The sequence below is a fragment of the Eumetopias jubatus genome, unplaced genomic scaffold (genome assembly GCF_037043125.1).
Source record: "Eumetopias jubatus isolate StellerSeaLion01/CBP00866 unplaced genomic scaffold, mEumJub1_p1.0 scaffold_8, whole genome shotgun sequence".
NCBI lineage: Eukaryota > Metazoa > Chordata > Mammalia > Carnivora > Otariidae > Eumetopias > Eumetopias jubatus.
The window spans coordinates 116,733,425-116,746,833 of NW_028274814.1; the positions used below are offsets into that span (position 1 = coordinate 116,733,425).

At 39.4% G+C, this 13,409-nt stretch overlaps 1 protein-coding gene across 1 annotated transcript in view; it reads right to left on the bottom strand.

Annotated features, from left to right (window-relative positions):
* Window positions 1-5,238: 5,238 nt before the first annotated feature.
* Window positions 5,239-13,409, bottom strand: part of NDUFA12 (NADH:ubiquinone oxidoreductase subunit A12) — a 29,569-nt gene continuing 21,398 nt past the window's right edge. Inside the window, exon 4 of the mRNA XM_028105384.2 lies at window positions 5,239-5,521. Coding sequence (XP_027961185.1) covers window positions 5,341-5,521 — 181 coding nt within the window. The 3' untranslated portion in view covers window positions 5,239-5,340. The remainder of the gene's footprint in view (window positions 5,522-13,409) is intronic.

Consider the following 13,409-nt stretch of genomic DNA (forward strand, 5'->3'; position numbering starts at 1 on the left):
GAGCCAAATTAAGAGAATAAACCACCATACTGAGGATGGGAGAGTGGAGAGATGGGAAAAACCAGAGTCCTTGATAATGGTATTGAACCACTGAACTTAGAAACTACTACTTACTTAAGTCTAACTACAGATATAATATGTGTATTATTGAATGTCTTATTGATGGCACTTGTAGATTGGTTTTCTCTTTGGCCAAAGCTTCCTGAGATTCTCTGTGAGCCAGAGGTATCAAAATCTAGTATCAGGACATCCTGGTAAGATCAGAATCCAGCCCTCCCTAACAGCTGTCCAACTTCTGTGTGGTCTTAGAATGCTTAGGAATTTGCCATCCTCACCTACCTTCTCCTCCCTCCCTCCCTTTCCACTCTCCTCCCAGACCTTTACTCCATACTTTATCCGCCCTCAAGCCACATTGCACTTGCTTTCAGATAATGGAATCTGCAGAAGACTCAATTCAAACTATGTTAAGCCCAATTGCCAAAAGATGGAATAATCATATGGTGCTTGCCCAGGAGACAGAGTTGACTTTAAGAAGATCTATAGTAGGGTAAATGTCACTTTTTTATGTGCTGCAGATACAGGATTACTGTCAATAATCTATTAAAACGAAGTTTCTTAAACCCTTTTTAAAAATTGAGATAAAAATCATGTGGTATACAAGACACCATTTTGTAGTGTCTAACTTAGTAGTTCTTAGTATATTCAGTGTTGTGCAACCATCATCACTATCTGATTCTAGAACATTTCCATCACCTCAGAAAGAAACCGCTATTAGCAGTCGATCCCAATTCTCAATACTTTTTTAACTCACATGTCCAAACAGCCAAGAGTTTTGCTGAGTTGTTACTTATAGTTTGTATCATGAAAATAATATGATGGATTGTTTCATTCATTTTACCAATGCAAAATTATGTTTTAATATTGTATATTCTTTTTCAAAATACAGATGCCTCCCAAATTCTAATGACCAACACCCTCCCCCATGGGCATCCTCTCTTAGCCCTCATTGAATATTGCTCTATTTGATTAGATGATACTTGTGATACATATATATATTTTGTGTGGATGGCCTTTCTATAGCCAACTGCTTCTTCTGTATTTTTTTAACATTAACATTACAAATTTATTAATCCTACCTGAAACAGATAGCTTTTCATAAATGAGAAAATAATTTTTTGTGGAAACTTAATTTAAATTTCAAATTAGGATGCAGATTTTTCTGGCATGTAATTTTTCATCCTCCTTCTGTTGCTTTGAAAAGAGTATTATAAATCACCTAAAATTGTGGGGTTGATGCTTAGCCTTATTTAGTGATATAAAAATGATTGTCCATTTTTTTAGCAATTTTATTGCAGCTCAAAGTTCCAATACCAGGCAACATGCCACTGAATCTGCAAATCCACAGGCCTCTCCAACTGGAATCATCCATCACTTACAGGAATTTTAGAGACCTGGACATACCTCAAATGCACATGCAGGGGCTTCATGGAATGCATGTATCCACCTCAGCACAAACTTAAAAAAATTTAAATATAGCTATTTATTAGTTGATGGTAATAAAACCTAACAGACACCACTGGTCCATCATATACCCACATTTATGAATCAGAAAATTCATAATCAGGACTATATGTATCTTTTTTTAAGATTTTATTTATTCGACAGAGAGAGAGAGCACAAGCAAAGGGAGCAGGAGAAGCAGGCTTCCCGCTAAGCAGACAGCCTGATGTGGGACTCAATCCCAGGACCCTGGGATCATGACCTGAGCCAAAGGCAGATGCTTAACCGACTGAGCCACCCAGGCGTCCCAATCAGGGCCATATCTAATAAGAAAGATAGTGCATACCAATAACGAATTTCATTACTATAGAGAAACAATCAAGTCATAAGGATGTTAGATCATTGAGGACATTCAGTTGCAAGGGAAGAATCCTAAGTCAATCTAGCTTCAGGAAAAAACATTAGGGAAATGTATTGGTTCACAGAACTGAAAAGTCTACCTGAGTTCTAGCTTCAGACACCTCTGGAGCCAGGTGCTGAACACCGTCATCAGGAATCTGTCTTGTTCCCTGTCTCGGCTTCACTGTCCTTTGCACTGACTTTACTGTCAGGCTGCCTCCTTCCTTAGTGGAGCGCCTCCCACACTGGACACATATCCTCCAAGCTTCAGCTCTTACCCAATGAAGAATTCTATTTTCCAGTATTTCCAACTAATGTCCTGTACTTGAGTTTCATTGGCATGTCTTGGGTCACTTATTCTTTCCAGAATCAATCACCGAAGCCAGTGGGATACAATATTCTGAGAATTACAGAGTGGTGAAAAATCCGCTGACCCATATAGACTAAAAGAAGGCGAAGGATGGTCCCTGAGAGAAATCGGGATTCTCTGACAGAAGAAAGGAAAAGCAATGCTGGGCAAGCACAAACAGCAGATGTCTAGACATATGCTTTCCAGGAACCGGATCCTCTCTCTGACATATCCTGGTGAGTAACCCAGAACTAACGTATTGTGCAACGCAGGGGACACCGTTTACGCTGTATGCACATAGATGAAATGCGCAGCACAGCAGCACTTGGGTATCCCCCTCACTCTGGGACAGGGAGGCTGGATCAACCCCAGATATCAGCCTGGGAAACAACTTTTCAGAGGCCAGTTCTATCCCAGTGGGTTTGTTAAACAATCTACCATGACAAGTCCACTTGTGTAATTCCATTATCTGCTTAAGTCTCACACGTCACCTTTCTCGAGCCAGAGCTGACAAATGTGGCTGGATTACTGTGCACTCACGATGCAACCACCTTTCATACTCATGGACACTTGGCACCAGAATATGAATTAACTTGGTCTCGAGGAGGATATTATAGATGGGGTTTCTCCATGTGGAGGAGCATGATTTAAAGCACTGAAGCAGGCCTCAAGGTCTTTGCAAGCTGACCACACACGTGACTACAAACCCTTCAAATAATAACTGGTCTTTTTGGACACGCAGCACATCATGGCAACTAATGTATTTTTTCTTTTCTCTTAAAAATTGCTCAATGAACCTTTTTCGGTTTCCTATTCATAACTATTTGCATGCTTTGGTGTTATTCCCCATGAGGGCTTTTGCTTTCTGAAACTTCAGAATTTGCTGTTCAGGGCCACTGCTATTCAATTTCAGTTCCTATCTTACCTGCTACATTATGAAATCTGATCAGTACTGGTTTACTTCATTATGAACAGCAGAGCTGTTCAGCTCTCACGGTATCTGGATGATCGGGAGACTCACTGAAGTCAGAAACAAGTCTCTCCACAAGAGTCACAATGGAAGCCCACAGGATTTTGGAGCAAGGCCATGACCCCCTTCAGAAAGGTTACTGTTTTCCCTTTGAGAAACAACTTCCATTTGCTCTGTATGTTGGGACACCATGTATTATCTGATCCACCTACTCAAAGTTGACCATTTCCAGTAGAACTGTATCACTTCTTAGGTGGTAGGAGAGCTTGCCATGAAGGCATTTCTAGTTTGTGGGAGCAGATTTTCCCCACTCTGTGCCTTTAAGCCACCCTCTTCCCATACCCTGCTGCTACCAATCTGTCCCTTCCCTCTTGTGGAGAGTTGTTGGCTAATTAACTAAGAATGCAGAATGATAAGTCTAGCTTATAGATGTTAAACAATACTCACTAGCAGCTGCTCAAGTGCATTTCGATCTTCTCCCTCCTCATAAGGATGACACACATTTTCTTTTAATAGGTGCACCTCCAGCGTATCTGACCCAGAAAAGTATAGCAGCCTGAACAGAACTTCTAATTGCTCACAAGTCTGATCTATTCCCAATGGCATTAGAAAGCAATTTTGGGGCCCTGACAGAAAAGTTAGTAAAGTGGCAGATGGACAGAGCATAGGAAAGCCCAATCTAGCACAGGCCAGCTTTTAGTGCTTGGTTTTGCTCTTCGTTAATCAATCAGCAAACTGTCCAACATAGCACAATGCATACAGTATCTCCTGAGGGCACCGAATTTAACTCGATCCAGCTAAAGTAAGGGAGACTCAGCAGTGAGGCTGTGAGCACACTTCTGTGTCTTACGATCTGAGAATGTTTCAGAAGAATGTTTGGTGTATTGATTTCTTTAGCTCAATAGTTCACAATCTTGGCTGCAAATGAATTCATCAGGTGGGGAACAGAGTGGGGAGCTTTAAAAAATATTGGTGCTGGGAGCCTACTCTCAGAGATGCTGATTCAGTAACCTGGACCTCTTTATTAAAAACAAACAAAACACCCCAGAACTCTAATGTGTAGTCAATGATATTCTAGCTACTTCCAGATGTCCCTTAAACCAACTGTCAATTCTCTCTCTTAATTTTCATATAAGAAACCTGAGGTTAGCAAAGTCATATAAATGCCCTGAGTTTTACTCAATGTCTTGAGTTGAGATTTGGGAATTGAAGTTCATTTTCTCCTGTAAGACATCCAGTGCTCTTGAAAGCAACCGTATGGTCCCATAATCCCAGCATTTTTTTTCCTAACACTGTTAAATTGTCCTATGGTGGCTGCTAACCAGTACCCAAAGGCCACCTTCTCAGGGGCTCATGGAAACTGGCGACTAAAGGCAACGTAGCCTTATTGAGCTGTTTGGTCACTGAAGCTGCTAGCTCTCCCTCCAGAATGCAGAGGTGTGCCGCGTTACCTTTCATCCCACCCAGATACAACCAGGTCCGGAGGTCCCACATTTCCCTGAAGGTCTTTTGTCTACAACCCATTCTCTGGAACCAATCTGGATATTAAAGTTCTTTTGTTTGCAAGCAACAACAACAACAACACAACAACAGCAAAATCAATGACCCTAATTAGCTTAAGGAAATAAGAATATACTGGAATGGATCCTGGGATAGTTCACGGGTCCAAATAAACTGAAAGAGCCAAAATTCAGGAAATAGGAGATGTCTGATAACCTTCTCCTTAGAGAGCTACCATGAAAGCCATCCAGCTATGGTAACTCTTAGCTTCTGTGTCCCTCCATTTGTGTTGCAAATTCCCACGAGAAAATCTGTTGGCTCAGCTCAGCTTTAGGTCTTCTCCCCTCTTGATCAACTGTGTGAGGGCAGGTCAGGAAGCACAGATGTGACCACAGCGGCAAGGGGGGGCTGTAAACCAGGCACCACCCCAATGGAAGTCTACTTTGATGACCCATGTTTATCGGCTTCTATTTTGCCGTTCATGAACGATAAAGGTAAGGGCAAAAAGGCACAAAAGACATTGCTTAATCAAACAATTTTAATCGGGTGAATAGTAAGCAGTAAAAGTGCAATTGCATGAAGAGCCCCATATTCCACATGTTCAAACTGTTTTCCAGTGTCTTTACTTGTAAGGTGTTGAAGGTGGGACCCACTCTTGAATCTTCTTTCTAGTGGTAGAATAAGGTACATATTGTTCTGGAGTGCCACTCACATTGAACTTATGGTTTGTCCAGATGAATTTACGAGCAATAGGTGGTTTTGTTGTTGGAGGATCATCGGTCATACAGTGAAGCCAACGATGCCTTAAAGAGGAAAAGAAAGACAGTTACAAGAGGCGGGGTAGTGTGGTGGGAGGAGGGCTAAGTGGGCAGCTCTGGGGCTATTCTGTGGCTTGAGCTCAAATCTCCCTCACTTACAAGCTCAACTGCTATGCCTTGGCTTTTTCATCTGAGCATCCTGACTTCTGAAGGATGGCATAAGGATTAAATGCACCTAGAAAAATTCCTGTGCACACTAGGTACTCAACAATGTTAGCTATTGCTTTTATTGTTACTGGTATCTCGAGGACACTAGCAATTTTAAGATATACATTATTTTATGTGTCTCTAAGACAAAAATGCTGCCAATTAACTCAGGCTACTATTGATTAAAATATATATCCTACTTTTAGATGTAAAAAGGTATTTCAGAACTGATGCATACAGTATTGCTGATAGATGCGAGAGGCTGCTCTGGAGTCTCATTTTACTTAGGCAGCTCTGGTGATGAAGCTCTAGCTTAAAACTCAACAGGCTCCTGCTGAAGAAGAGGTCTCTGTTAGCATCTTAAATTCAAGCTCATGACCGAATGTTAAAGAACATACAATTTATTATATTAAGAACATTAAATCACAGCCTAAAGTTCACAGGTATTTCAGTTTTGAGTGTTTAACAAGTTAATTTCAAAGGAAGCTGGGTACATGGAGAAGAAAGGGAAGAGGCCAATGATGCTGCTGCTCGTGGCAGAGAAAGAAGGCACAAAGTGCACCGGACAAAGAGGAGAACTGAGCAGGAAGCCACGCCGAGTTTACATGGGACAGGAAGGAGAGAGAGCATTCATTCCAGATCCCCCAAGGCTGGGAGCTCGCTCACAAGACAGGATGATGTCATGGGAAAAGGGCGTGGGGGGAGGGAACAAGCAGAGAAATGTGGCTCCAAGAAAAAAAAGGGGGGAACTTCCCAGCTATAGAGAATAGGGCAAAGGGAGGAGGTTTCAGTAAAATAACTAAGACTACAGCTAATGAGAAGTTTATGATGCTATTTAAGTTTAAGAATATTTACAAGCAGTAATTGATAGATATAGCTAGGTAATTGGACCAAACCAAGAAGAGAGATGATAAATTATTATTACTCTTGCTATATTTTGTCTAAAGATGTATCATGACCTGCTAACATAATAAAGAATGAAGACGTCTGTACACACTGGGCTGGCGTCCCTCTTATATCCTCCAGCAGAAATGGGATTAGTCAAAGTGACCTGGACCAATACACCGCGATTATGAATGTGAACTCTGAACCTCCAAGATGATGGCGGTGAGACAGGCTCCACTAGCCACTCAAAGGAGGGATTAGTTGTCAAAACCAAGGTTGATGCTTCTCAAGGGGCTTTATGTAAGCTTAAGGCACAGTAGAAATATTTAACTTTTACCCTGCTGAGGCAGCTTAAGCAACTAATTTATTTGAATAAAATAATAGAAAAATTTATTCAAATAACTGCTGTAAAGACTCTTGAAGGTTAAAATGATATTTAAGGAATCAGAGTCTAAATCTTATATATGCCTGTTCAGTTACTTAAGTGAGGGACTGAAGATCTCATGGAGAAATAGAAACTGCTCAAGAAAACTAAAAATATTTTTTACCACAATACATAAAATCTGAAAATGTTTATCCAGCAAGGCTACAGGCAAGAGTAAGGAATGAATAAGCAATGATTTATTCTCATGACGGCACTATGAAGAGCTATAAGAAACAAGAAAATGTTTATAATCTGCTAGGCTGATGTAACCCTCTGTTGTTGTTATCAAATAAAGGCTAAGTAAATCATACCTTCTAGGTTTCCACACCAAAGAGCTTTGGCAAAACAGATTTTCAGCTGGGTCATACTTTTTTTTTTTTAATTTTTTTATCTTTTAAGTAATCTCTACACCCAAGGTGGGTCTCAAACTTACAACCCTGAGATCAAGAGTCCCATGCTCCACCAAATGGGCCAGCCAAGCACACTCAGCGGGGTCATTTTTATTCCAATAAATTAAAGACGCCAATGACCTAACAGCATTGTCTAGAAAACTATGTTGTAGCTGGCATTAAGCCCACTTCAATTTTATACCACCATTATTATCCTAAAGGACAAAATATAAAACTGCTTACACTTGGGGGGAAAAAAAAACTGCTTACACTTGATGGTAAAGTCAGTGAGAATACAAGAAAACTGACAGAAAGGGAAAATGTTATAAATTCAAAAGAGATCAATATTTATAAAGAAAATATATTACATTTTAGGAAATAATGAAAATATATTACATTTTAGAAAAAAACCCAGTATTCAAATATATTGAAGTGTGTCAAAATAACTGAAAACAAAGATATTAAATCACAATTACAACATAACTCAAATGGACATAAATCCCATCAGTGGTTGATCCTATTTTCAGTTGTTTAAGGAGAGTATGCCAAGGAACAGGGAAGGAAGACACTCCCCGTCTTTGAAAATATACTTCACTTTAATAGTCCCTCAGTGTGAGGCTGTCCGCCATTCAAAGTGCAAAATGGAGGGATTTATTTGTGAAGAATAAAATAGCCTAAAAGGAAATTCAAGAAATTAAAATATATGGGATGCCTGGGTGGCTCAGTCAGTTAAGTGTCTGCCTTCAGCTCAGGTCATGATCCCAGGGTCCTGGGATTGAGCCCCACATCGGGCTCCTTGCTCAGTGGGAGCCTGCTTCTCCCTCGGCCTGTTGCTCCCCCTGCTTGTGTTCTCTCTCTGACAAATAGATAAATAAAATCTTAAAAAAAAAATCACTGCAAATGAAAAGTTTTTAAGATTGGTATTAATATCCCAGATGTACAAAGAATTCATACAACTCACACATGACAATCCAATTAAAAAACAGGAAGAAGGCCTGAACAGACATTTCATCAAAGACATATATAGATGGTCAGCAGACACATGAAAAGGTGCTCAACATCATTAATTATCAAGGAAATGTAAATCAAAACCACAATGAAATATCATCTCACATCTGTCAGAATGGCTAGTATCAAAAAGACAAGAAATAAATGTTAGCGAGGATGTGGAAAAAAGAAAACTCTTGTTGTAACTGCTGGTGGGAATGTAAATTTGTGAAGTCACTATAGAAAACAGTATGGAGGTTCCTTGAAAAATTAAAAACAGAAATACCATTATCAGGGGCACCTGGGTGGCTCAGTCAGTTAAGTCTCTGCCTTCGGCTCAGGTCCTGATTTTGGGGTCCTGGGATCGAGCCCTGCATTGGGCTCCCTGCTCAGCGGGGAGCTTGCTTCTCCCTCTCCCCATGTTCTCCACCCCCCTGGTACTGATGCTCTCTCTCAAATAAATAAATAAAATCTTAAAAAAAAATATACCATATCATCCACTAATACCACTTCTGGGCATTTGCCCAATGAAAACAAAAACACTAATTCAAAAAGACATACAACTCTATGTTCCTTGCCACATTACTTACAATAGCAAAAGATATGGAAGGAACCTAAGCATCCATCAATAAATGAATGGATAAAGACGTGTTATATATAAACAATAAACAATGGAATATTACTCAGCCATAAAAAAAGGAATGACATCTTGCCATTTGTAACAACATGGATGAATCTAGAATGTATTATGTTAAGGGAAATAAGTCAGAGAAAGACAAGTACCATATAATTTCACTTATGTGTGGGATCCAGAAACAAAAAACAGAACAAAACAGAAACAGACTTATATATACATACAGAGAACAAATTTGTGGTTGCCAATGGGGAGGGAGTGGGGAAAATGGGTGAAACAGGTGAAGGGGATGAAGAGGCACACACTTCTAGTTATAAAATAAGTAAGTCACAGGGATGTAAAATACAGCATAGGGAATATAATCAATAAGAATGTAATAACCTTGTATGATCACAGATGGGTGGGCTGAGCATTTCATAATGTATATAAATGTCAAGTCACTATGTTGCACACCTGAAACTAATGTAATATTATATGTCAGTTATGCTTCAATTAAAAATAAATAAAAATAAAAATCTTTGGGGCACCTGGGTGGCCCAGTTGGTTAAGTGTCTGCCTTTGGCTTAGGTTATGATCTCAGGGTCCTGGGATCAAGCCCCATGCTGGGCTCAGTGCTTAGCAGAGTCTACTTGAGATTCTTTCCCTCTCCTACTCCCTCCCTTTCGGCTTCTCCCTCTGGTCATGCTTGCTCTGTCAAATAAATAAATAAGATCTTTTAAAAAAGGCACCAGAGGATGGAGAACAGCTTCAGAAGAAAATAATGGATGATTTGAATGAAAATACTCATTTCCCAGAAAGTCCAGAACTACTCCACCAAGAAACTGTTAGATAGAAGCACAGTCCAGGAAAAGGAGAAGAAAGGGCTGGAGCAGTTAAATGCATGAATGGAACAGGAATGGAAAGGTAAAGTCAGCCAAATGGCTGAAAACCTGCTAAGGACCATCCCCTTGCCTTATCTCCTTAGAGATCACACCTGGATCATGTGAACTGGGAAACTGAGCACAAGAGTGAAGCAGAAAATGGCAATGACCTTGTCTATCGGACAGAAGTTGATCTGAAGTGTGTCACTGATGATGCTGACTTCAGTGGATCCTTTCAAAAGTTCTGAAGAGGAAAATCAAGAAATAACCAGAAAATTGTGGGAAGAAAAGCAAACTAATGAACAGCTTACAGGACAAACAAGCCTCCAAACTGAGGAAGCATCTTTGCATGTGAAAATTCACAGCTTGAAAGTGAGATCCAGCAGCTGAAGCTCCAAATTACATTAAGAACATGTCATGCAACTTCAGGGAAAATTATCTGACGAGGAAATACACTGCTTAGGAATAAAGAAGAAACTTCCCAACATGTGTAGAAACATGAACTCCACATATCAGATTCACAACCTCTACAAGAAGATGGTGGAACGCATGGGCAAAGAACTGGAGAAAAACATTTCCTACTATAGAAAGGAGTTCCTCTTCCATGAGAAAAGAGCCCAAGAAAGCGGTATGGCAGTTGTGTTGATGGACAGAAAACTCAAGAAGCTAAGAAAAGAAAACGATCACAACAGGCCAACAGTTGCCAACATGAAGTCCAACTTCCACCCTTCCCCAAGTGGTCCCTTTACTCCTGTTGCTCCACCTGCAGCCCACAGAGGCCCAGAAGTGTCAGGGGGTCCCTTGGACCATCAGTCCTTCCAGGAAGGAGGAGGGTCATGCTCTGAGGGCCTACAGTCTGGAGTCACCCGCAGGTCTGTCTCAGCTCACAGCAGCCAGGTCCTGAACACCTACAACCATGGCACATCTGCATGTGTTTTCTTCTTTAAAGTGATTTTTGATTTATCTCTTTTTGGTTTAGCTACTGTTATTTAATTAGAGCTACAATTGCTCCTATTTCAAATAGAAAGAGCATTATAATTTTAAAATAGTATTTTTCAAATCAAGATTCATTTAATTAAAAAATGTTATTAATAACAAAGAAAGTTTAATTTTCCCTTTCAGAAAATTCCCAGAAATAAAATCTTACTAAATAACAGCAAATAACAATAACAAAAATCTAGGCAGTTTTGAATCTTTCCTCTCCTTGGATAATATACATTATTAATTATGGGAATCAAGGCTGGCTTCTCACCATAATGTTCATGTTTCAGATGTTTTCTTTTTTTTTTTTTAAGATTTTATTATTTATTTGAGAGAGAGAGTGAGCATGAGCGGGGGGAGAGAGAAAGGGAGAAGCAGACTCTCTGCTGGGAACCCAATGTGGGGCTCGATTCCAGGCCCCTGGGATCATGACCTGAGCCAAGGGCAGACCCTTAACCAACTGAGCCACCCAGGCGCCCCTCAGATGTTTTCACTTAACATCACTAGGCATAGAAATTCCAAAGATTTTTTTTCAGTTTTTCAAAAAATGGATATGAGGGGCATGTGGCTGACTTAGTCGGTAGAGCATACAACTCTTTATCTCGGGGTTGTGAATTCAAGCCCCATGTTGGGTGGAGAGGTTACTTAAAAAATAAATAAAAATTATTTTTAAAAAGTATATGAAAGACTAAAGAAAAATGTGATTGTTTTCTGAGGTAAAAATATACTAAAATATAATATATATATTATATTTATATAATATAAATATAAAATAAAAATATACACTAAAATGATTACTCTTTCCCACTTTAGTTTATGAAACATACCCATACACAACATTCAGTCACTTATTTAATACTAACGTAGGTACTTCATATTTTAAAACTGAGCAAACAGAATTGAAATGACTTTCCCAAGATACCACAGCACATACGCTACAAAGCTAAGGCTTGAACACAACTTCCCAATGGATGAAAAGAACCTTTTGGTCAAGAAACTTAAATTATAGGAGCGCCTGGGTGGCTCAGTCACTGGGCGTCTGCCTTTGGCTCGGGTTTTGGTCCCGGGGTCCTGGGATCGGGCCCCGAATCGGGCTCTCTGCTCGGCGGGAAGCCTGCTTCTCCCTCTCCCACTCCCCCTGCTTGTGTTCCCTCTCTCGCTGTGTCTCTGTTAAATAAATAAATAAAATCTTTAAAAAAAAAAAAGTTCATTACAAGACAATCAACTCAGGGGCATCTGGATGGCTCAGTCGGTTGGGGTTGGACGGCTACCTTCAGCTCAGGTCATGATACTAAGGTCCTGGGATCGAGTCCCACATCGGCTCCTTGCTCAGCGGGGAGCCTGCCTCTCCCTCTGCCTGCCGCTCCCCCTGCTTGTGTTCTCTCTCTCTCTGATAAAAACAACAACAACAACAACAAAAGACTATTCCAAATCTCGCTGGCTCAGCAACTGTTATTTTTAATTAAATGCAACATGAATCAAAGTCCTAATAGGGTTTGACAATTATTAATTCTAAGGATCAGCTGAAAGTCTACCCAAGAAAATTTTGAAAACTCACAACAATCAGGAAAGGATGACATTACCAGACCTTAAAGTCCCAAACATTAGACTGGTATAAAAACTAGTTTAAAAAAAAAAAAAAGTACAATAATACTAGAAAAAAATTCCTCAGACTAAAGTATATATAAGTCTGGCATATCAAATTATTGGGGAAACTAAATATTTCTCAACAAATTATGCTAGGATGATTTTGTTGGGGGAAAAAAACACAGATTTCCTAAACCATGTATCAAAATAATTCCAGACAGATTAATAATGCTCAGATAAAATGTGAGTGAATATATTCATAAGATAGTGATTATTTATAAAATGTGAAGCACCATTTCTAAGATTAACATTAAAAGCAAAGGGCCATAAAGAAAAAAAAAAGGTGTAATTCTATTACATAGAAACTGAAATGTCTATGTCTTAAAACTCTGCAAACAAGATTAAAGGATAAGGTTTTGGCTCCGGTCATGATCTCAGGGTCATAAGACAGAGCCTGCTTAAGATTCTCTCTCTCTCAATATACAAACAAACAAACAAATAAATAGTTAAAAAAAAAGTTGTTTCAGGAAAGAGAGAACTGTGACTTGAACCACAGTAACAGTGATGGAGGTCATGATCAGATGTGGGACCTACTCGGAAATTAAGCACAAAGAACCTGCTGACAGACTGGACATCACGAAGACTTGTGAGGATGACCCTTAAGTTTCTGGCTTGGCTAAACATGAGTCATCTAAGAGCTCAAAAACATTCTGCTTGATAGGTCTGTTCATCTATCTACATTGGACATTTGAAGATACTGAAAAAAATAAAATATACTACATTTATAAATGTGACCTAAAATGTTGAAAGGAATGTAATTAACTAAACTTGCAAATGGAGACAACTGTTCAGATTTTAATCCTTTCCATTAGAATTTATCAGACATTCATCAAACAAGAGAAAATAATTATTCTTTATTTTTATGCAAAAATGTTCAATTTACTAATCTTGTTATCCTATTTATAAATTGGACCTCAAG